This window comes from Paramisgurnus dabryanus, chromosome 3 (assembly GCF_030506205.2).
Source record: "Paramisgurnus dabryanus chromosome 3, PD_genome_1.1, whole genome shotgun sequence".
NCBI classification, from domain to species: Eukaryota; Metazoa; Chordata; class Actinopteri; order Cypriniformes; family Cobitidae; genus Paramisgurnus; species Paramisgurnus dabryanus.
This window is the reverse complement of record NC_133339.1, coordinates 33,621,084-33,646,153: the sequence shown is the minus strand read 5'-3', so window position 1 is coordinate 33,646,153 and position 25,070 is coordinate 33,621,084. Positions and strand designations below refer to the sequence as shown.

At 41.2% G+C, this 25,070-nt stretch overlaps 1 protein-coding gene across 4 annotated transcripts in view; it reads right to left on the bottom strand.

Annotated features, from left to right (window-relative positions):
* tnrc18 (trinucleotide repeat containing 18) overlaps positions 1–25,070 on the bottom strand; it is a 54,821-nt gene that overhangs the window by 19,502 nt on the left and 10,249 nt on the right. For all 4 annotated transcript variants that reach the window (XM_065255427.2, XM_065255429.2, XM_065255428.2 and 1 more), the window contains exons 3-15: positions 19,641–19,802; positions 13,597–13,701; positions 11,406–13,157; positions 9,716–9,818; positions 6,456–6,640; positions 5,739–5,885; positions 5,378–5,562; positions 4,107–4,527; positions 2,493–3,455; positions 1,990–2,141; positions 539–672; positions 256–411; positions 13–181 (exon numbers count right to left, since the gene is read on the bottom strand). In XM_065255427.2, the coding sequence (XP_065111499.2) occupies positions 13–181; positions 256–411; positions 539–672; positions 1,990–2,141; positions 2,493–3,455; positions 4,107–4,527; positions 5,378–5,562; positions 5,739–5,885; positions 6,456–6,640; positions 9,716–9,818; positions 11,406–13,157; positions 13,597–13,701; positions 19,641–19,802 (4,634 nt within the window). The remainder of the gene's footprint in view (positions 1–12; positions 182–255; positions 412–538; positions 673–1,989; positions 2,142–2,492; positions 3,456–4,106; positions 4,528–5,377; positions 5,563–5,738; positions 5,886–6,455; positions 6,641–9,715; positions 9,819–11,405; positions 13,158–13,596; positions 13,702–19,640; positions 19,803–25,070) is intronic.

Below are 25,070 nucleotides of genomic sequence, written 5' to 3'. Positions count from 1 at the left end.
TTCCAGACTGACCTCGTGAGAGTATCTTAAAGATGCCTCTTGCTCAATCCAGCTCTTTTTTTTCTTCTTCAATCTCGAGGCGCTGGCATCCTCCTCCTCGTCTCTATTAGAGGCCCGAAAGCGCTTCCTCAGCACCTCGCCGCTCTCAGAGTCCTCAGAGTACAGCGCGCTTCTGCCCAACCTGCAAAAACACCACAGGCTTTAGCTTCAGCGAAGCACAGCTGGGCCCCATCAACACCTGAGCTCCGTACTCACTTTGCACACTTAGAATCCAACATGCTGGAGGGTGGAGACAGTGCGCATAGGCCATGTTTCCTTTTTCTGGGACGTCCTGGGCCCCTGCGGGCTAAACTTCTGTTCCTCTCTTGCTGCTGCTGGATCTGTTGTTGTTGCTGCTGCTGATGTTTCTCTCTATGAATCAAAGGCATCATGAATTACAGATTGTTTGACTTAGTGGGATTATGGGAAATAGGCTGGCTGTACTGGGGCTAATGGAGTGGTGTAAAGTGAGGTAATGGGGTGTAATCGGGAGACTCACTCTTTGTCTTTCCGTCTCTGCAGCTTGACAAGCTCCCTTTGCTTTTCTTTGTACTGCTGCTGGAGCTCGGCAAGCCTCACGCGAAAGTCCACTTCTGCGGTGTCCATTCCCTCCAAAGAGGATTTGGAGAACATCTGAGAGAGAAAGAGCAGGATTATTGCCTGTGGTTAATCAGTACTATAGTTTTGAGACAAAATGCAATACCTCTCCTTGCCTACATACTCCTGTACGTGCATGCACAACCAAAACATACCAAGTATGCAGAGTTACAAAAATCCCAGTACAGTGCATGCATACTTTTCTGATGACGAAATTTGCATCACGTGCGCTGTATGTGGACCGTGTGTACATGTAAATACTATACTTAAGGCTTCAGTACTTGTTAACAGCAGCTCTGGGCTAAATAAGGTGCCAAGATAATTTAGTGATAAGAGTCTACTAAAAGCTAAATAATTATTAACTAGAAACCAATAATATGATTCTCTAAAAACACATTAATAAATCCACAGTAGCAAAATTTGACACAAAAATGTACTTTGTAAATGTGCCCAAATCAATTAAGGTTTTAAAAAAATTAAATCTCTTAAAACTTTTGAAAGTTAATTTTTGAACACCATTAAATTCAAGTAAAAACAACACAATCTCTCAATTTGCATTTTATGAGTTTGCTAATTTGCATACATTTTTCAATATCTCATTCATACATTTTCTTGACAATCTGGTTTCACCCTAGTAGTGATGTCACATTTAGGGGTAGGGCTTCGTTAATGCTTCACGTTTTTGTGTGATTCACTTAACAAATTAGTGGTGTTGTAGTCAAGACCACCTAAACTGAGACAAAGACCAAGACAGGCCTAGACCGAGAACAAGACCAAGACTTATACAGGCTGAGACCAACACCAGTGCAAGTCAATGCATTAAAACACTTATGATAAAATGTGAAAAATGCATATGATTAGGCACTTCTCGTGTGCGTATGCCATGAGAGAAGTTGATAAAATGATAAAAATAATAATAATAATAATAATAATAAATTGGCACCGTAAAAATCAGTAAATTATAGTAATTATAATAATTATTTAATAATTAATGATAAAATTAATTGTAATTAACAAAATTAATGATAAAAATAATTTCGTGATTATGCCATTAGTTGTGGTCTTGACCGGTCTTGAAATAAAATTCTAAGTCCTTTTCGTCTGAGACGAAGTAAAAATGCGGTCGATTCCGAGACGAGACCAAGACCTTTAAAAAGTCAGGTCTCGAGTACTACAACACTACAAATTAGCTACTTCATAAAATACAAAATTTCAATGGAGATCCGACTGGTTAAACTTGTTGAAACCACAGCCTTACTATTCTTCATATAAAACAGCAGCAAATACGAAGCATTACACAGAACTCTTGTGTCTATGTTAAAAAAAAGCTGAGTGATATAAAGTCATGCATACAGGTTCATCTTTCTTCTGCCTCCAGCTGTATTTCTTGTTAGGATTGAGCTCTCGGGGGAGGCGTATGGTAACCTGAGGTTGACACTCGATGGCCTCCAGAAGGATCTGCCTGCCAGCTTCCAACAGGCTCTCCAGTCCACAAAGCATTATGCCTGCACACACAAACACACGATCAATATCACCATTAATTACCTCCAGGCAGCACAGTGCAAGCCCACACTCTCCAATACATCTGTAAATATAGGCGTTTCTGTGTCAGGGTGCTTTAAGGCGTTTGACACATTAGTAGGAAAAAGACTACATAGCGGTTTATTTATTACTTCTTTAATATACTTATTTACACTAAAAGATGCATAGTAGGATCTAGGTGACTAAAGGAACAAGCGGCCTGGCACATTGTTTATCATTCAAATGAACTCTGAAGATGCTTGCTAGAATAAATTCTGAGGTTAAGATATTTACACAGTGCGTTAGATCCTTCCTCTCTTTAAAATGAGACTTACCCTGCGTGTCCTCTGTGGGTTGCCTTTGCATCTCCAGTTCTGCCATCTGGCTGAGCAGAGCCATGCCCTCCAGAGCAGTAGACTCTAGCGGACTGACATCCGGGCAGAGCTCAGATGTAAAGGTAGATGCTACAATAGACAGAGGTCCGGCCTGAGGAAGCTCACTGGCCGTGACCAGTGCGATCATGCCTGCCATAGGGTCTTCAGGCAGGATGGCTACCGGTACAGAGGAGGGCCGGAGGTGAGGAGGGCTACTGTTAGGAAGGAAGAGATTGTCATGTTTGGACTCTAGGTGTGGACCATCAAGAACAGGTTCTCTGAGGTCTACAGGGCTCAGTCTATCAGAAAGACCTGAGGGTGGGTATGCTGGTTGTACGTCACAAGCCACAGGGTTGTCAGTATATGTCAATGTGGACTGGTAGGCTTCGTCTACAAGACCAATCGAGCTCTGGGCACCTTCTACTGCGCTGGTTCTTTCAGAGTCCAGCCCAGATGAGGCGTATAGTCCTGGATGGCTTGAAGAGACCGCTTTGATTCTGATGAACTCTTTGCCATCCTGTTCTTGTTCATCCTGAGGTGGTGGTGTGACTGTGGCAATGGGATGTGCTTCGGCATCTGTAGGGGTGATGGAGTCTTGGACTGTGATGGGTGAAGAATGGATGAGTCTTCTTGGGCTGTTCTGAATCAGGGCATCTTCTCCATCCTCTTTTTTGAATGGTGCACTGCCCTCTTCCATGGGCTCTGGCTCTCTACACACCTGAAGTGGCTCAACCACCACTGGAGAACACAAGTGCCGAGGTTTGACATCGGGGGCGGTCGCCAAGTGCTCTGAGGTCTCCGCCGACAGCGGCACATCTGGCGCGAGGCCGTCAGCATCTGCGGCAGCGGCAGGCTGGAGTAGGTAGGGGTAATGGCTACCGAACGGAGCGGTTATTGATTGGTACGGGTAGCCAGGTGGAATTTCTGCCAAAGAAACAAAAGAGAGAGAGGTTTGAGGGACTTGGGGTGCTTATGCAAAGAGTAGCAGAGCCTTAGTTTACTGTGACAAAATGATTAATAACCCGCGTGTTCTTCAGCAACGGGGCTTTTCATGAAACTTTCATGAATCAAATGGCCTCAGCACGAGCAGCTCCAAAGCCCACATATACACACAGGGCAACACGCTTGTGCATACTTATACATTCGGAATGCAGCGCAAGCAGAAAATCTATTTATTCTAAGAACTGAACATTTTTAAAAGGAAAACCGCCAAGGGATATGGTTAACAAAAGCACTGGCTATCATAAGGAGTCTGTATTCTAGTGAAGTGGCAGCTGGTAGTCCCATATGTGAGAATATCCACAGACAACTCATTAGAGCTGCAGATTCAGACAGGAAGAACAGCGTGCTGCCTTTGACTGATGTCCTGTGTGGATTCTCAGTCCTGTCCCAAGCAGATTTCCTCAAAATAGCACTAAAGTGATTTATGACCATGCATGATTAACCAACTTTCTGTTCGGTATTTGATTGCCACCTCACTCACTCATTTATTGTGCAATATGCACATAATTACAAACGGCCATCCTTGCAGTGGTTGTACCAATTTAGCATGGATGAAGGATGCTTGCCACTTACCAGGGTAGATGGATGAGAAAGGAGTAGAAGGTTGTTTCTGTAAACTGAGTGGTTCTTTCTCAGGCACATCCACAGACTCTTCTTTGGGCCGGAGGATGGGGGAGGCGGTAGAGTGTGAGGGTAAGGCTGAAGCAGGGCGGACCGAGTGTGGGACAGGAGATGATGGTTGAGAGTAGGGCTGCTGAGGAAGGGTCTTTTCCACCTTGGGTCTTTCTTCAGACTTCACTGCGGCAACGGGTGATGGCAGCGGTGTCAGAGCTTTGTTGTAAGAGGTGGAGGGTGTTGGGGAGCGCGGGAGAGGCTTGCGTGAGTGCAGGAGTGGAGCGGGAATGACTGAGAGACTGGCTTTGGTTCCCTCGGTTCCTCTTTTGTCTGGCTTTTCCTCCAAATCTGGCCTCGGTTGACTTGCATTAAATCTTTCCTGCAGCAGCAAATATATAATTAATGACTCACATTTTTTAAATATCTTAAACATGAAAGTATATTCAAGGTTTATGCAACTACACACTTCAATAATTGTTTTTGATTTTTAAGCGTATATAAAAACTATATTGTATGGCGGAAGAGAACTAAGGCCCAATCCCATTTCTCTGTCTTAACCCTTCCTTTTATCCCTAACCCCTTAGTTTTGCAAGTTCACGTGAACTCATTTTTTATGTGCTTAAAGAAATCGCCACATTTTATTTTGTGCCACCATACTTACTCGTGTAACTACTCATGTAACAGTCTTTAAATAGGGAAAAAATGGAAGCTTTTGGTGGCTTCAAAATTCATCCCTGTTTGGATCCTAAGGAATAAATGAGGCTAGGCTAAATGCTAACACATTCACGACATGCTGTACAAAGATTAAGTGCACACATTAAAAAAAAGAAATGTATGTATTAATTTGTCTGAACTGAGGGAAGAACATAGTAAAATATTGAAAAACAGTGGTGTTTTCCTTTAATGCATTAGCTAACATGAACCAACAATAAGCAATACAGCTTTATTTATTAATCTTTGTTGGTTAATGTAAATACAGATGTTTATGTGAGTTCACTGGGCATTTACTAATGGTAACAGTTGCTATAGGGGCAACCCGCCTTTGATGCTCATCCCCTAAAAAAAAGAGAGATTGAAGTCTAGTATTAAGGACTCAACATTAACTTTAGTTTCAAATCTTGTTGTTTTGCATTATGCAAAAAACACTGTTGTCAACCAACCTCTAAATGAGAAATACAGCAGCACCTCCCCATGACTATGATTACGTTAACAGAGACAAAATTTCATACCACTAGCTGTGCGTTCCTCTGCAGCTCTATGACCTGTGCGGTCTGGTGCTGGATCATGAAGAGCTCCTGTTGGCGCAGGAGCTGCTGGTGGGAGAGGAGCTGCAGCTGATGGGCGTGCTGTAGAGAGCTTCCTGCCGGCGGGTACATGGCCGACCATAGCGGGGGTCCTCGCTCCAACATCTCAGCTTTTGAGGGAACAGGAGGGAGTCTTGAGCATCACATATCCAGTATATTTATTCTCAGGCATGTTATGGAAATCACACACTCCCACTCACTGTTGTAACTGCATGTTACATGCAAGTGTGATAAAATGGAAAGATTGGCAATATAGGCGTAGAAACCATGGGCATACAGGACCCACCATAGTGCGGCAGATGCTCCGTCGAAATAACAACCAGCTGTCCGGTTTGTGGGTCCCGGGCAAACTGGTAGGGTGGGGGGATGGAGCCTGTCAGTGCAGGAGGATATCCTGAAGGCATGGCCTGATGGAGAGAAGATGGTCCTAGTCCTGTATCAGACAGAAAAGCAGTGATCGAGTTAACAGGGTCCCTTCACATCACCATATACTTGTAGTCGTTGGCTCATTTACGACAGCTTTGTGAGAAAGAGTTAATCCGTAGAGAAACAACATTCCCACCATCATCTCACCCTCGTGTCTGGAGCACAGAGTTTCTTGAATTTCATCCAAGAGTCATGGCACTTTAACAGCTGCAATTATTTTTAGGGGACATTTTTGTTTTTAAGTAAAGTCTAGACCAAATTATGTACGTCAGCGAACTGCGAATCGGTCATGATGTTTTTGTTTTTCTTGGATGGTAGTTGGAAAGGGAGGCTGATTGTTTCTAAGAATGTCTAAAAATGTTCAGCCCAGACAAAAAGCTTGAGCAGGTCTGGTGGGCCAGCAGGCCGCTTTGAGGAAAGAATTCAGCCTTGAAATCTCAAAATACAGTTCAGCAATTCCAAACTCCCTCAGCTATAAAAATGTATTCCTCATTAAAATAGGAATTAAGTACATGCCAAAAGCTAGTTTTAAAATCACAATTTTTACATAAAATAGACCAGAAAAAAAGGTGGGCACCATATGGAGAGCCAGATAGCCACATAGAGGGGGCTCCAGGGCGGGGCAGCCACGGGTGAGAGGCCAGGTGGGAGGTGGGGTCAGCAGGCCAGCGCGTTGGCCCTCCAGTCACCATCAGGTTGGGGTTCAGTCCACTAGCAGACACCATAGGTGGATGCAACTGAGTGTAGTCTTCTTTAGTGTCCCTGTAAATAAGGCTTGCATGTTAGTGATTCTCTGACATGAATATAATATAAAATGTGTATTACAAATTTGGTCTTGGAAATCACCAATAAATGAAGGTTTGGACTGACATCCTACTAAAAAATAACTTTAAGTGTCCAATATCCAGCTGCCCAAATGTGACCACTAGGAAATAAGAAGTCATATATGCTTCAACATTTCAAAAATTTGTGCTTATTCAAGCCCAATAGGAGAACCTGTGGCCATTTAGCCCCAACTGAGACACAAAATCACCAGTCTATGACTTTTATTCCACCCTACACTTAAAGACAGACACTCAGAGCAGATTCCTGCTGAGAGAGAGTCACTTTTATAAGCACCGATTTCCCCAGTGGGGAAGGCTGCTTTTTTGCTCCTCGAAATGAGCCACACTTAGAAAATAGGCACATATTTGCTGAGAACTTGCCATAAATCCATTTCACACCAATGAAAGCAAAAAGTTGCTAGGTTTAGCCAATGCGCGGTATCAAAGAAACAAGAATCCATTAGACTGAATATGCTCCAAAACGCTTGCTACAAAGAAGATTATTTTAATAAAAGGGTGTGTGCTTTGAATTAAAAGACTTGCATCTAAGCTTCTAAAACCTCTAACCGAATATAGAAAATGTCATGTTGGCACACTGATGCTAAATGGCTGTCGTTTATAGACTAGCATCAGCACAGGCTGCAGAGAATTTTTTTTTTAAAGATCTACACATTTAAACGGTCAATGATTTGTAGCCTTCATATCTCATTTATGCATAGACATCACCAACTTCCAAACATCATGTGTGCGGAAAAGTCTGTCACAAGCTCTTCTTTCTTAAGCTCAATGCAACACTGTACTTTTTGGAGGCAATTGTACTACTCCTTTTGTGATAGACAGCCCCCCCCCCCCCAAAAAAAACCTAAACCGACACAAATGAGTCAACAAAACTACACAGACACTAGAAGACGATGAAAGTGGAAAACAGGGATGATAACTGACAGGAATATTAATCGATTCTAATTAAAAATAGATGAATCATTAAAGGAATATTCAATTTTCTTAAAAGAAAAATCCAGATAATTTACTCACCACCATGTCATCCAAAATGTTGACGTCTTTCTTTGTTCAGTCGAGAAGAAATTATGTTTTTTGGGGAAAACATTGCAGGATTTTTCTCATTTTCATGGACTTTCATAGAGCCCAACATTTAATACTTAACTCAACACTTAACAGTATTTTTCAACGGAGTTTCAAAGGACTCTAAATGATCCCAAACAAGGCATAAGGGTCTTATCTAGCAAAACGATTGTCATTTTTGACAATAAAAATAACAAATATACACTTTTAAAGCACAACTTCTCGTTTAAATCCGGTCGTGATGCGCCAACGTGACCCCACGCAATACGTCATCACGTCAAGAGGTCACAGAGGACGAACGCGAAACTCCGCCCCAGTGTTTACAAGTGTTGAGAACGAGGACAGTTCCTACGTTGTTGTATGTCAACTGATACTAATTAATGTATTTGTGTCAGTTTATTGTTTACAATGGTCCGCAAATGTGCGTTTTATATATGTAACACGTGACCTCCTTATGTCACTACGCATTTACTTTAGGTCGCGCTGGACCGGATTTAGACGAGAAGTTGTGCTTTAAAAGTCTATATCTGTTATTTTTATTGTCAAAAATGACAATCGTTTTGCTAGATAAGACCCTTATGCCTCGTTTGGGATCGTTTATTGTCCTTTGAAACTCCGTTGGAAAAAAACTGTTAAGTGTTGAGTTAAGTATTAAATGTTATTAAAGTCCATTAAAATGAGAAAAATCCTGCAATGTTTTCCTCAAAAAACATAATGTCTTCTCGACTGAACAAAGACAGGCATCAACATTTTGGATGACATGGTGGTGAGTAAATTATCTGGATTTTTCTTTTAAGAAAATTGAATATTCCTTTAATACCACAAAACGAACATGGAGAGTCTTCAAAAGAACAACGACTGCAATGGTACATGATGTACACTACTGATCAAAAGTTTAGGATCCTTGACTGAAAGTCACAATTTTAAAACTTTTAAATCTGATGGCATTTATGTAAAAGGTGTAATCTTAACCAATTAAATAAATACAATCACACTGCAAAAAGATTACACTTTTCAAGTCTCCTGAAACATTACTTCAATTGATAACACGTTAAAAAGCATTAACATTTTTTTTTTAAAGAAAATGTACTACTTGGTATTACTAAAATACTGAATACATTTAAGTTTAAGTTTATTCAACTTTCACTTTGTAGAAGTGCAACCAACTGCTAACATTCCTAGTGGGAAATAACAATTTATTAATGCAAAGATATGGCAGGGTTCTTTAAAAAAAAAAAAAATACAGGCTTTTTGTTGATAAATAATAAAAGTTGTGTTATGTTTCCCCCATGTCTTGCTTGTCATACAAAATTTACAGTTTGAATGTGAAAAGCAACACCACCGCTGTCAGCACACTGTAGAATTTACAGCCAATGGAACACAAACCTTTGAATAAATCACAAATGTAGAAGTTTGGCAAAGTTTTCCTAAAAACTAATTTATGACACTCACAAAATGAAAAAAGAAGGTACTGTGTGTTTGTGTCTACTAAACTAGTGCTTCTATAAAAACTCAACATGCACGGTTGCATTTGTAGCTATACGGTTACTTAAAGCAACACTAAAGAACTCTGGCTCTTTGCTCCCCCTACAGGTTAGAAGCGTAATTGTTCATTACCACTGTCATAAATACTGAGGCATAGCTGGCTCTGATTGGATTGTAGGTCTGCCGTAAAGCAAGTTTTTGTAGTATTCACTCGGACTACAGGACCACTACCCGACGTTTGGAAACTTCTTTAGTGCGGTTTTGGTCGATAGAGGGCTGCAAAGCGAATGTGAAAGTGCTGTTCACCCTGTTTAGAGTGGATGAACGACTGAAACTGTTTTGGAAGCGTTATTTTAAGGTAAAAAAAACTCTTTGGTGTTGCTTTAAGTAGCTTGCTTCAACATGCACTGTAAATGCTCACGCTGTCAGTTATGAACTCTCATCTTACCGCAACACTTTCTCCTGCTCTCGCTCCACACGTCCCACGAGAAGGCGCTCGTCACGGTGACGCACCCTCTCGTCTCCCCGCTCCTCTTCTGTGTGAATGGGGCCTGTACATTAGAGCATTAAACCAACACATTTACTAAATTTATTTTCATCTTCTTAATACTCATTACTAGACCGTTCTACTTAAAACATTACTTGAAATCATCAGGAGCCACAAACCACATACTTTCACTTCTCTAAGGCATTGTAAACAATAAAGGATTAAACTGAATATATGTCCCAAATTATTTTTAAATTTAACTTGAAAATTATAGATAGTTTTTCAAATTGTATTTGAATGTCCCAAACTCAATAACAAAGTTGCAAACATTTTAAGCCTTACTTAAAATAAGTAAAAAGTTAAGCAGGATTTATTAATCAATATTTTAATTGATTATTTTTTTATATAAAATTATAAAAATATATTTTCTAAAAGTTAATTCCCACCATTTGTCAAGAAAACAAAATGTACCTTTAAAAAAAAATGTATGTCCCATTCTGTACCCCATAATAAAAAGTGCCAGTGATGTCTGGCAAGACGTAAATCTCTATAAATACACAGCTCCAGAAATAAGCCCTTGCTCTAAAGGTGTTTATCAGTCAAAAACACTCTGCAGCCAGTCATAAGCAGTGTCATAACACATCTTTGAGATTACAGACTGGCCCTTTACAAACTGTCCAAAGGATAAAACACAGAACCTAGGCAGATTAACATATCGCATTTACAAGAACCCATTGAGGCCCATCAATCACTTATCAATGTTTCAACACCATTGCAGTATCAAACGGTTCATATTGCTCTATCCTAGAGCCACAATCCTTTGGAATCATGCACACAAACCCAAGTAGTACCATTTTACAAATAAACTAAAAAAGACTTTTACGCTTGTCCAGATGCAGGACAAAAAAAGATAAAATGTAGAGAATGTTCTAGCAAGATTCTAGAAGTGTATTGAACCCCCACGGTTCTGACATACAGCAGTCAAGAGGAGATTGTGTTCTTCTAAACCGAGAAGGGGAACGGAGTGCACACAGATCCCTTGTCATGCTCCAGGGAAAAGGTTTCAGTCTGTTTCCAAGGTTACCAAAAGCCTGTCCGACATGTTATCCGTTTGCATCCAAAAGAGAGCAAATTGGTCAAGTAAAGCTCTGTCCCTAACACTTAAAAATGTAAATTCAAACCTACTCTCGGGGCGAGAGGACTAATGTTATCACTGCAATTTCCTTGCCCACAGAAAGACATAAATTAATTCCCTGCTCTCAACCTCTTATTCGGTCCCCGATTCATTTGCTAAGCAACAAACCTAAAGTCATATTAGAATGCAATGCTTGCTGCCTTTAGTTGTGCTCTGTAAATTATGTTTACAACAGGGTCGGGCGTGCAATGTCTTCATACCTCCCTATGCTAACAGGAAACATTTGGGCCAAAGCAATAGGAAAGCTCATGCTGTTTAAGAAATGAAAGCCCATCTCTTCCTATACGCAGCAGGGAATGACCTTGCGAGCGAGCATGTTCACATAAATGGACTTTAACAACAAAGTCAGAATGATTTTCTTCAGTTTCGCCATTTAAAATAACAAAATGTTGGAAAATGTACACAATTTATATTACAATAACAATGTATTTAACAGACAGAAACGAAGCGGCTCACCTTTGATTGTTCCTCCAAGATGTGGCCTGTCCCTGTCCGATACTGAGCTGGGCTTGCTGCTGTTGTCTCTCTGACGGGCAACCGCCACTGCAATGCCAACTGGGGGATGACGAACCTCTGCTTCCCCTTGAGATAAGCTTCCATCCCTGCCAAAAGATTTGGCACTCTCTGGTCTCTCTGGTTCCTTCTTTAACTGCTTGCCAAGCTGCTGGGGTGGAAGATGCTGAACCCTAGACACTCCAGGATAGTTTGCCTCAGGTTTCATGCCACCCAGACCTCCAAACGAACTACGGTTATCTGAACCATGCCTAGATCCAGATTCGCTGGAGAAGTTGCCACTGTATTTGATAAGGCTCTGCATGGCAGACACTTCCCCGTGGCCCTTAGGACTTCCTCCATTGCCTGCTGGTCTATGTAAGCTGGTAGTGTTCAGGTACATCCGCTTGCCCTCTTCCTCACCTCTGGGGCCATGGGCATGTTGGGCCGCCAATGCGGCCATGTGACTAGTAGCATAATTCGTCATCTCAAAAGGTTTCCATTTGGGCTCAGTAGAACCCAAGCCGTTTAATGGGTGTTGCTCTGAGTGAAGTGTGCTTGGATCCAACTCGGAGAATGAATGGCCAGACCTTTGAACCCTGTCTCGCTCCTGGCTGCGGGATTCAGCCTCAAGTCCCGTTTTGATCATGTGTTTTGATGTAGTGTTGGTTAAGTCCCTAGCATCTGGGCTGTTCATAGATTTATTCATGTTGTTATCCAAAGGCAAAGGCTTTTTCATGGCCAAACCATTTGACCTAATTACAGAGCCTTCACGTAAAACGTCTCTCTTGACGTCCCCGTGAGGGGGTGACTCGCTCCTAACGGAGGATCGACTATTGTCCATATGTGTTCTCTCGTTTCCCACCTGCAGGATAGATCTGTATTGGTCTCTCTCCTTGCTTTTGTCATTTTTATTATCTCGAGCTTGGGAAGCAATTTGAATTGGCCCTTTTCGCTCATCGTAAACCTCGACAGAAGGCACATAAGTAGGAGCTATCACTCTGTGTTCTTTGCCTGGCTCTTTAGCTGTAGAGTAGAGCGGGTACATGCTGGATGGCATGTGGTGAGGGGGAGGGTAGGTGCTAGAGGACACCAGCCTGGGCTGGAGATGGGATGGGCTGGGCTGCAGGGTAGAAGGACTGGCATATGACACATGCAGAGGGCCAGCTGATGTTGAAACCGGTTCACATCTTTTCTGCTTTTCATTGGAAAGGTGGCCCCCTGGTCGGCTGTTCTCGTCATCCCGGTCTCTGTCCCTCCTCTCCTGTTCCATACTCAAGTGTCGGGCTGGTGTACCAGGACCACCGGTCCCATAGTTACTGGATGAGCTCTGGTGAGATTGTTTGGGTTTAGTGTCCGTGTTGCTCAGAGCAGGCGAGTGCTGGTGAAAGAAAGGAAGAGTGTGCTCTGCCATCTTCGCAGTACTCTCCGAGTTGCCTGCTCGTCGCTCGTCTTCCACCTTGACATCCTGGGTGAGGTCCACCACGCTGTGTGGCCGTGACTCCTCTTTTGGCCTGTCACGTTCCTTCCTTGAAAGGGAGTGGCCTAGGTCACTCTTACAGGGCCTCTCTTTGCCCAGCTCCCTGCTTGAATCTTTAGAGCTTTTGTGAGGAGGTAGAGCCTCCTTTTCCCGGGAGAGAGGGCCAGGCATGTGAGCCACTGGGCTCCTAGCCATTGCAGACTGGGAGTGCGCAGAACCTGGCAGGTAAAACCCCTCTGAGAGAACAAGATCACAAAAAGACAGAGTGAGCCTGACAGAGCTAAGGACATCTGGTGTGAGGCCTTAAAGTGCAGAAAGTATATAAAACGATGGGCCATACTCTATTTAACTTGTTAAACACTTTAAATGAGGCAATATCCTGGAGTATGGCAGAGCAGAAATCAAATGACTTGCAAAAGTTCAAGCACTAGCAGGTACATGCTAACAAAAAGCTGCCCTTTTCCCTCTGCTGATGCAGAATAAAGTCTAAAGTTTTACCCTGGGAATATTTCACCGTTTATCCCCATGTAATCAAAATTAAAGCTAGCATAAAAAACCCATTATTTCACTCTATCATTCTTTTCAGCCTTTTTTTAATCAACAGCAACAGTTTGCTTATATGTAAGTTGATATGACAACAAATTATGATGATATGTGGTACACACACATACATACCTTTTTGAGAGTCAAAGAGTGCATGTTGGCTAAGCTGTGGATGATCAAGGTGGCCCAAGGGAATGTATGGGCTGGGGTACAGACTGCTTGGCAAGTGAGGAAAACCTGCAAATGACAGAGTACAGACATATTATAGATTTTATGAGTGGTCCAGACAAACACATACTTATCTTTATTATTACATGTAGCATCAATCACTGGCTATCATAAGGAAAAAACATTAGTACATTAATCTTTAAAAATTAGTTTATCAAAGAGATATTTGTGAGGGACTGACACTGCTTCTTAAAAGGCACAAATATACTTATTTTATACCACAGGTTTGCAAAGTATGCTTTATTTAACTTGTACATGTACAGAGACATTCCATGTATGCACATTGCTACAAATTGCAATACAACTACTGGCTTACACACTATGAACTCCAGTATGCTCATACACAACCTGCGCGAACAAAGTATGCATGGTTACAAAAATCCACTGGTGCGCGTACATAACACACATAATATTCTGATGATGAAATTTGCATCACGCGCACGGTATGCTAACCCTCGCGTATGCGTACAAAGTAAAGTAGGGGTGGGCGGTATGACTAAAAATCCATTTTTAAATGTTGCAAGAAATTTGCAACTTACTATAGCTTTTAACTAAATGCTCACCACAGTTTTAAAATATGGGCAAGTTTTAAAGTGAAAATGCCTAGAAGATAACAACAGATAAGACTTGATAGACAGAATCTTGTTATTAAATCAGTTATTAATTTTATAGACTATTGAAGCTATAGTATGCATTTTGTATTTATGCCAACAGTGCATTAAAATAGACAATATGTAAAATGAACAGGTATGAATATATGCAGAAACCTACAGACAGGATAAATACCTGTATATGAGAGACGGTTCTCTAGAAATAGATATTATGACCGGTGCTGTGAGGTGATGACCATGTCTTGACGCCCTTTACTTTCTAATAGACCCCCAACTTTGCGTCTCTTTCTGTTCTATGAGCAAATGGCACTTCAAACTACATCGCTCTAGCAGTGCACGTGTCACTGATATAAACATGAGTTTTGTCTTAGCTTGCTTAAAGTTCAGAAACTTAACAACATTAGCATTATGTGCGAGAAGAGCTTTTTTTATTTGGCGTCGCAGCTCCTTGCACAAGCCGCGAGAGACCTAACATGCAGGAGTGCAGAGTTAGCCACGCCCACTTATTTACATTCCACGCTATAGAGGGAATAGAAAAATCTGTTACATTTGACATTTTATTTCACGGTAGCGAGATATACCGTCATACCACCCAGCCCTAAAGTGACGTATACCCAAGCCTTTGCTACATAATAATCCAAGACCTTCCCCTGGCGAAGTGAAACAGTTTTCACGTAGATAGCTTTGTTCATTACACACAAACACTTGTCAGTTCATAAATCTGCTTAGTAGATAGAGCTGTAGCTCGTCGTGACCTAATCATAAAACTGAATAATAACCAACTAAAGTAAAGGAGAACATTTTTCACATTTGACACATAGTCGTAAAGGAGCAGCCATTCACATAAGCAAAGTCAAGATTTTACCAAGGACAAAGCAACACAAGTCCATATACACACACACACGAAGGCACATTCATAGCCACCCAAACACCCCAAATAACCATAAACAAAAGCACGAACCCAAGCATCAACAGTGCTGACAAACAACATTATTCCTCCTTTCAAAAAAATAAGTTTCCGTGAAAGACAAAAGGGTTACCAGAGCTAAGAACAAGTAGCTTTAAAAGAGAAATACTTCACATTCAAAGGGGAGGACAAATGCTTTGCGTGTAATCCTTCAAAATAAAGGGTCATGCAGGTGCATTCATCATTCCCGGCTCAAAGAGAAAAATTGTAATTGGGTGGATCTTATCCTTCACTCAAATGCTACACTGTGAGAAGTGCATTGTGGGTGGGGCAGGCTTCCATTTAAGGACAGCAAGACGAGAGGCGCATACAAGACCCGTTGTGGCCTTTATGGAGCGGCTTGGCAGCACAAGCCTGCACAACCCTGGCCCCTGGCGCAGGCTGATCCAAGAGTGCCTCTGTTCTTAGAACAGCACAAGGACAGACAAATTAAATGTTTGTTTTCGGACAGTCGCGTCTTACAGACCACAATTATTCATAGCCCCAGCGGCAACGTCACGCAGGCTTAGCATTTTGGCGAGAGGTCATGAGGTGTTCGGATGACTCATAACAACACCCTGAAGAAATGAGTAAACCTCAAAACCAAAGAGCTCAGAGTTAAACTGCAAACTTGCACCGAAGTCCAGAGATGAGAGCATTTGTTTGTAGCCCACACCTGGAATGTGAACTTCTCCAATCCCTCTAACGAAGTTGCAACATAATCAGAGAGTCTATACTGGAGAAAGGTCAAGCAGCCCTTAGATGGGATTTATAGCCAAGTTAGAGGGACACAAAGTTGCTGAACCCATTAGGATTTCACAACAAATTATTGCTGAATAAGATCAGAGACCAGTGGTTTGGAACTCGATTCTAAATTAAAAGGGAAATATTTACAACAAGACTGCCCATGCATGCACTGCCGTTTAAACTGTCTAGATGGACCAGCCTCCTTTGAGTGTAAATATTGACAACTTGAGTATATGAACAACAGCAGGAGTGTCTTGGTGTAATGGATTACTTCTTACCGTCAATGCAATTTAAATCAGGTCACCGCAACCGTCATGGATTGACTCATGCTCGCCTTGAGCAAGTCAGTTTTCCAAAGCAATGTTTAGAGAGATAGCAGATACAGGGTCCTGGAAGGGCAGGGTCAAAGGTTAGCCCATTTCAATGAGTGTTGCCAGAGCTCTGAACGAAGGTTTATTAGGGGCAGATGGAAACGGTCTCGATCCCTCCAAAAACGAAATGGTATCTTCAATCTCAGCATGGGTCTAACTCTGGGTCTGATATCCCATAGATTAAATTCCTCAGTCAGACCAGGACTGTTGTGCTTAAAACGTGCTAGCATCAACAATATGCTAAATAAATGTAAGTCAGCTTACAAATCAATCATGCAATTATAATTTAGCCACAATTTTTACAATGCAATCGGTCGGTCTGTTTATGCATGCATTGCAAAGAAATTCACCGCATTCAAATGCCTTTTTATTTTAATTGGAAGTAACTGGAAAAACGTTTCACATAAAGCACACCAGGGTTACTCAACGCTTATCTACAATCACAGCCCGCAGTCAAAGCAAAGTCTTTGCAATAAGTGATAACAGCAACTTGAGAACATTAGGTGTTATCAACAGTGTAAAAGCAAAATAAAAATAAAGTCTACAAAAATTCTGCTTAAATTGCATCTCTATTTATTAGCCATTGGGATACTGGATGGCAGCCCTTTAAAACTCTCTATAGTTCAAAGGCTGACGCTTTATTTAGTACATCTCAGGTGACATGGTTGTGAAATGCCGATGACTGCATTCCGACACCATACCAAGAGATGACTGAGGATAGTCTACTCTTAGTAACAGGGTAAGAAATACAGCAACACATTTATTTCTGTGGTCTCCTGCAGACCTCACAAGGGGTGTGGCAGAGGCATGCATGTTCTCCATGCACAGCACAGACTAATTAGTAAAGATTGTCACAGCCCTTTCTTACGGTTCTGCACCACAGCATATCTGAGCCTGATATATAGAAACGTCCTCACAAGCCAGACAGAAAACCTTCCTCAACTAAGAAAAACAAAACAAGTTAAATCCACCCAAAAGATTCATGTTTACACCCGTGCAAATGTAGAGCATAATTTGCAAATCATTTATCCAACCTTATTCTTTTGGGATTTTTTACGAAGGACAGCGGAAGGTTATGTATAAGTGGGCTACATGTAGAGAGGGTGATTTAGCACGAATGGCTATTAACATTCAACAGCAATGATCCCATGAAAGTATGGTTTAAAAAATATATACCAACGGTTTCCGGAGCTATGCATTATATAAAAAGCCACAGAAAGGGCTTCAAAGTATCTTGAAAGGACATAAAGAAGACCAAAAAAAAACCTTTGGAGAATTCTCCCAGAACACAGCTGTTAAGAGAGGCAACATCCCAGAATACCTGCAAGCCTGCATCTGGCTCCACTCTCCCTCTTTTCATTATCTTTATTATACATCTCCAATTTCACAAACACATTAGTATTCAAACCTGTCATCTGGACCCCCGGGGACACCACATGAAGTGCAGCACATCAAAGCGTTACCTGCACCAACGGTTCCATCATCATAGTCAAAGGGGGCATTCCTATCCCAGCCGGGTCCAAAGCGGACAGCAGGAGCAGGCGTGGAAATTCCATCAATCACCGCCCTGCAGCCACCAAGATCTCATGCACGGTCCAAAGGTGATCAACCTTCAACGGCCACGTATTTGATTACAGCACCAGACCACTGCAGATAATGGGGACTCATAATTGAGGACAAAACAAAAATTGGTGCAGCACACCAGACTTTGAATTAAATCGAGGGAGGACACATTCCAGGAATGCTCGGATTCTTGTCTAATATAAATGGAGACATGGTGCCAACCGTCATCTGTGCGTGCTCTTGCCACACAGGGCTCGACAGTTGGGAACGCCTCACCCTCACAAAAATCTCATCACCGCATACTAGAGATTACATTTTTAAAACATAAACACTGCTCGAGGGTTGTTGCACAAAGACCTGGTACACATACAAAACTAAACTCACAACCTAACTGTAACATTTCACAGTTTGCAGCGATCCACGTTTATCAGCTGAACTTCAAAGATAAATCCCACAGCACAGGTTTGCAATCGACATCGGAGTGAGTGCGGCATGCCTGATTGTTTCACACATTTTGTGTAAAAATAGCCAAATTCCACAGCTGCTACTTCAACTTCCTTCAGTTAATAAGAGCCAGGTGCAACCTTCAGAATAAACAGGCATGTTTAAATATTTTCACAAGCAGCAGAGACGGAGTACACTTCAATGTCAGCTATTCATCGCGTTTCTACGCGGGCAGAGCGAAGCTGACTTGCTATGATCCTTGCCAAGGTTTTAGACAATTCATCTGTACTTTCTCAGCGGGGACGAGAAACAAAGGCTTATGGGTACAAGGCCCTTCCACAAACCTTGTTAATAATCCACCCACACCCTTTTACAGAGCTAGTGTTGCTTTTCTTTTGCTTGTTTGGTGTACACGTGAACCATTTTGAGAACTGAAATCTCTAATATCTTCTCAAAATGGCAGAAGCTGGAATGATGCTGGATGAATTATCATCTTGCTTAAAAGCACAAGTTTAAAGTATATTAAAATAAGCCCTCATCTGTCCCCTAATAGAGCAGACTAAAAAAAACACACAGGGAATGCTGCAGACACATTCATTATCAGCAATACAATAAAACATACAAATAGTACAAAACTGCAGCACTATTACCTACCTTACCCTCTGTCATAGCCTTTGGATATTGACTATTGACCAACACCAGCTATTTTACAAAAGGAACCAGTTACATTTACGTTGCAGCAGAACGGGTGTCAGATGTGGCCTATTCTACATTAGAATTGCAGGGCCGAAATTGATTTTTATTCCCTTTTCTATAGCCGTTGCATGCCACTCACACAAATCTAGTTTATTGACTTCAAAAGAGAGGGAGAGAGAGAGGGTAATCCATCGTACACATGAGACATGACTGCATATTACACATCACCAGCTGACAGCTCGAACCAGTCACGCACTCGCTTATCAAAAACAATACTGTGCCTTTATCTGTTCAAGCACAGCCAATGAGCACATTCTTGCACTTTCCAATGCCGAGTCGATTTCCATTAACTTCAAATATAAAGGCGCCTAGATAGTCCCTGTGGGTTGCATGGTCGTATAGGGTGCGTTTTCATCCATTAGACCATCTACCCAGCCTCTGACAACGGCCATTGTCTGAATTCAGTGATCTGCCAACAAACCTAATCGTTAAACTCAATACGTCCAAGCAACTGTACACAAAAGGCAGAAACTGCTTTGTTTTGAAAAAAGTGCACAAACAAACTCTTACCTTCGTGAGGGTGAGAGGCCCATAGCTGGGCCATCTGCAGGCTGGCTGGGTTTGGGGTTCGAAAGGCTGGATCTGAAGACAGTGGGTTGGGCCCACCATGAGGGTTGGAGGCGCTGATATATCCGCTAAGGAATGGGCTTGAGGCACCTTGAAAGGCATCATCTGTAATGAAATCAGAAAAATTTAAATATTTTAGTATATGTTAGCCTAAAACAAATGTATATATTTATATATAACTAATGTGGTTTAAAACATTGACACAGTTAACATTTAGAAGATATATAAGCATTTCTTTTTATTTTTTGACATTATTTTGCACTTCAGTGTCAAACAGTGAGGTAAACTAAAGGGGGAGGAGCCACTCAATATGCACCAATCTAACTTCCAGTTTTAGGGGAAACTACTTAAACACATTAAGCTGCACATCTCACAGCACAGTTGGTAATTAAGCATGTTTATACAGTGCTGTGCAAAAGGCTTGGGCCACCATCACCAGCTATGTTGTTTTAGCAAAGTTTTCACTCTTTTTAATGAAAAACTAAATTTTCTAAACTAAATGTCTTCTTCAGGCATCCGTCAGTATTTAGTGTGACCTCTCTTGGCATGAAACGCATCTTGAGCTTTTTTAAGGAGACTAAAGTCCTGAAGTCATTCGATTAGATTTAGAAATTAGGATTTAATTTCATTTATGTTTAAGAGATCCTGCAGCTGCCTGCCATTGCTCAAGTGGAAGGGGAGTTTATCCTAAAATACCTGACACTTCCGCTTATACTTTTATACAGTTTTTAATACTACATACACATTTCCTGTATTTTCTGGTTGTATTCAAATAAAGAGACTGAGAAATAATTATATATGATCACTATAACATTGCAAAAACAACGCATCTAATTGTAGCATGGTGCCCTCAAGACTTTTGCACAGTACTGTAGGTTATAAAATGTCACACCTTTGTCACAGTGTGAGTCATTTTATATTATTCATATCACCAATTTAGCGTTTCCAGAGAACAACAAACCTAAACTTTTTAACTATTACATAACCACTATCTAATAAACAGTAACCTAGTGCCGACTTGTAATACATCCTCACTGGCTAAACAACATCTACTGCTTACTACGACAGGATTAGGGCTGGGATAAACGATTATTTTTTTAACGATTAATCTAGCGATTATTTTTTCGATGCATCGATTAATCTAACAATTCATTTTGTCAGTCCGATTCGACTTCGATTCGATTCGATTCTCGATTATCTCCCCATTAATTAACTAATAGCAAGTTATACATGTTGATTTACATATCTGAATGTAAACATTTCAATATATCTTTATTGCTCTTAAAATTTTAAAATAAAAAAAGACTATACAAGTGCAAAATAATGCATTCTTAGACAGAGATAGCATTCAAAAAAGCATTTGTACTGTACATACTGTGCAGTTAAGTAACCGTATAAAAATCTCAAGTTCAAATTACTTTATTTTACATGCATTTATGAGCAAAACCTCTTCAATGTGCCTTTTGATGCTCTGTGTAATTTTTATAACTAGATTTGTTTAATCCACATTGTTTTTCTGTCCATTTAATGACAGATATAAACACAATTATTTTAAGAAGCACATATATTATTAAATCTCTTTCTCTTAAGTTTATTAAGATAGATGAGGACTCATTTACTGCTGGACAGAGAGTGAATGAAAGCGCAGTCTTCTGGCAACAGTGACATATTTCATTGCTTTCTGTTAAATTGCTCAAATGACTGTTTAAAACACACTTTGCATCACATTCATGATTTTATGGTAAAATGACACTTTTTCGCGTAAATCCACGAGCATTTAAACCATAAACAAAGCACTTTCACTTTAATTGAGCGTGAGCAGCGCAGCAGAACCACGCAGAAACGATTGCAGCACTGTTGCTACAGAGCCGCCCAAGTGTTTGCGGCTGGCTCCGACCTCCGTTTATATCCGTTTCGAGCCGCGAGCTCGCGCTGCTCATGCGGCGGGGTGCATGCTTGTTAACATGGGCGCTGAAAAAACCACGCGCCGCGCGGCCGCAGGCACTGCTCACCCTTGCTGTGTGAAACCGGCGTGGACTGAAGCCAATTGCGTTGCTACTACTGCGCCGCCTTTTTGGGTCTGACGAATCGACGCGCATATTTTGCGTCGACGTATTTTTTGCGTCGACGTCGTCGATTACGTCGACGCGTTGTCCCAGCCCTAGACAGGATGCTTGCGAAACTTCCTTTTGAACATTCATACCTACATAGTCTATATAGTGCAAATGCCTTCTCATTTTGAGCTATTAGTCAGATTAATTGTCTGCCAAACAGAGTTTTGCAATTGCTTATAAAGTGACAGAATGAAATAGGAAATAAAGGCCGGTGATTAAATATGATGGCATTCAGGACAACAGCCTTGGCAAAAGTGCAATTATTACTCTGTAAAGCTTTGCGGTTTTCTTTTGAAACTCAGGAAATTCACAGCCGCAAACCTGTTTCAATTGCTGGACGGGCTTATAAGAAGAATGTTTAGCGTGAGGCACAGAAAAACCACAAATACAAATCTCCTGCGCTTGTAAACAAATGTCACGAATAATTATTAGTCATCTTAAATGTTATGTTAACTGTCATTACAATAGCCACCAGATGTGCCGCTTCAAAAGAGAGAATGTTTAAATGAAACCATTTTCATTTGCCTGCTTTTACTTTGGAGCGAGATATGATGCAGACTGCAGAGACGTGCATGATATTCAGTTCACTGACTCCCCAGAGCTTTCAAAACCTAACAGATAAAAACAACAGCGACAGCGCATGCAGAGATCTGTACAAATGTTTAAAAATGTAGAGATTCAGAACGGGTCGCTCGATTCTATGAGAACACGTATTCCCCAACCGTACACATCAAGAGGGAGTCTTTCGCCCCGGTACGGGATATCGCCTGCATTTAAATCAGCGAATTAAACCCTACGCCACAACATCCATTCAAGCATGACGTATAAACAGGATAGGCAGTCTAAATTGATGAGCCCTTCCCCCTGTTTCTCCGATACGACCCTTCTTCATATGTCTTTCCCCGAACCAGCGTGGGAGGAGAACCTCGCACTTATTACCAGAGATGGATTCAGACACACTTTTCACAGGCACACACACACATAGTACTTCCTCCCATGCCGCAGACACCTAAGCACAATGGGTCCATTTTTACATTTGTAAATAGTGCATTAGCATGACAAGAGGAGGAGGAACAACAAGGCATCGAGAGCAACATGAATCTTTTGTAGCGGAGGTTAGCATGCGATTAACCTAGGAGGGAAGCAGTCTTGCTCCACTGATGAACCGTTGGGCCATTGTATCGCACATCGCTGACAGCAGATGTGAACCCTTTGGACGACATCTAAACATTAACCACAGGACAGATTAGACCTCTGGATGGGGTGCAAATGGAACGGGAGATGGCAGAGCAGGGGAAGAGCCAGGCTTGGGAAAGTTAGTAGGTTATTCAGCAGAATAACATTTGCAATCACAGTACAAATATACATAAATGAAATATATTATTGCAATTCAACCAGGTGCTTGACAGGGGTCAGTTTTGTATTTCAGACCCATATGCCTTTTCTTCAAACACACAGCAAGGGCACTGCCTCATCCATTTAAACAGCAGCTCTGAACTGCGACATGCCATTTACTTATGTGGGCATGACCCCAAAATGCAATAAATGTAAAAGATGCTAATTCAGTATTATCCAGTAGGTCTGCAACAAGTAATCGATAAAACAGATAATAAATAATTATGAAATTCAAATTTCATTATCGTTTAGTTGAACATTTTTGACATTTAAAATGTGTTTTACTATTTAAAAGCTGCACAAACTTTATTTAAGGCTTATAATAACAATATATATATATATATATATATAATTTAGTTCCTTTTTAAAGTAAAAAAATCTAATTGAGTAAATATTTAGGTTTTGTCCGATTATTCGATTCATTGGAAAAACTAAGAATTGGCCGATTAATCTATTATGAAGAAATCATTAGTTGCAGCCCTATAATCCAGTACTGTATCTAATCTAGTTCATTTACTACAGATCATGTGCCCATTTAAAACCGGAAAGGGTCTTCCCTTAACCTCTGACAGGTCTTTGCGTTTAGGTTTAGTAAAACCAAGAAGCACAAGTTCAAACCATTAAATGCTTTCTCAGACCATTATTCAAGATTAACTCCAATAACCTTATGACTAAGAGAAGTGCCAACCTATCATGTTACAAATGTGTTACAAAGCTTCTCAATATGGTCTGATTTCCTGCCAGAGTTTGTCTATGGCTGTGTACTTGACTTTATACAACCGTTATTGCCGGGTGTGTCAGCAATGACAAATAATAAATCTGCCCAGACTCTGGCCACAAAGAATACATTCTTGCAGACTATGTGCTGCTCAGTACAGCTCAAACCCATTTTAATAGTAGTTTTCAATAGTACACCATTTATACATTTCAAAACCGTGAATGTCCATCTCAAAAGGTACCCCAGAGATGTCTACTCCACCACCTGGAACTCTAGCACTAGCTCCTGTCAAATAAAACAAAACCTCAAAGCCAAAAATATGTCTGTGCTAGGCGTGAAAAGCTCTCAGAGAACCACAACAAAAACCAAAAATTTGCTCTGAGCAGTGACACGAAATCGTTAAACTAGAATTACATGCAAGGAGGTTGTTGTTTCACATTATCATTAAAATATATCTCATTCGCAAACATTTCTCACTGCCATATACTCCCCCTGAACCCGAAGTTCACAGGACAGGTTAATTCTCTCTAATCCATCAGCATTATAGCAGTCACAGTTGTCATCTCGATTGCACAATGAAAAACTCAAGGAGTTCAGCGGGTCAGTAATAGTTCAGTCCCCTAACATGAGAGCTTTTCAGTGGGGTTAACCAATTTTTCTCTTCCATCGAAAAGGCCACTGTCAGAAACATGCTGAATAGGACAGTTGAACTTCCTAATTGCTCATGTTGCTCAACTCGGCTGCGGTGAGCTTTCGCTATTCCCCAAGCAACACCCCTTATAATTAAAGCCAGACCCTTAAAAACAATTCAGAGAGAACTATTGTAAATTAGAGAAAAGAGAGAGACACTAATTAGAATAAGGTCTTAAACTAAAGGCAAAGAAAATGGGGTCATTAAAATCCTCACAGACACTCTTAACTGATCCTTCAAAGCCCACCACCTGCACTGAAAAACATAAAGAGCACTCCCACACCACAAAAGGCCACATTATGATAGACATTACAATGCAGCGCAGACATAAACCATGCCCAGCAGACCAATCCATGGGAAAAGCGGATTTATGTGTCATTTAAGCAAAAACCATGACGGAATTACATAAGAACGCCATACATTGTGAATATATACACAATAGTTAATACTTTAAG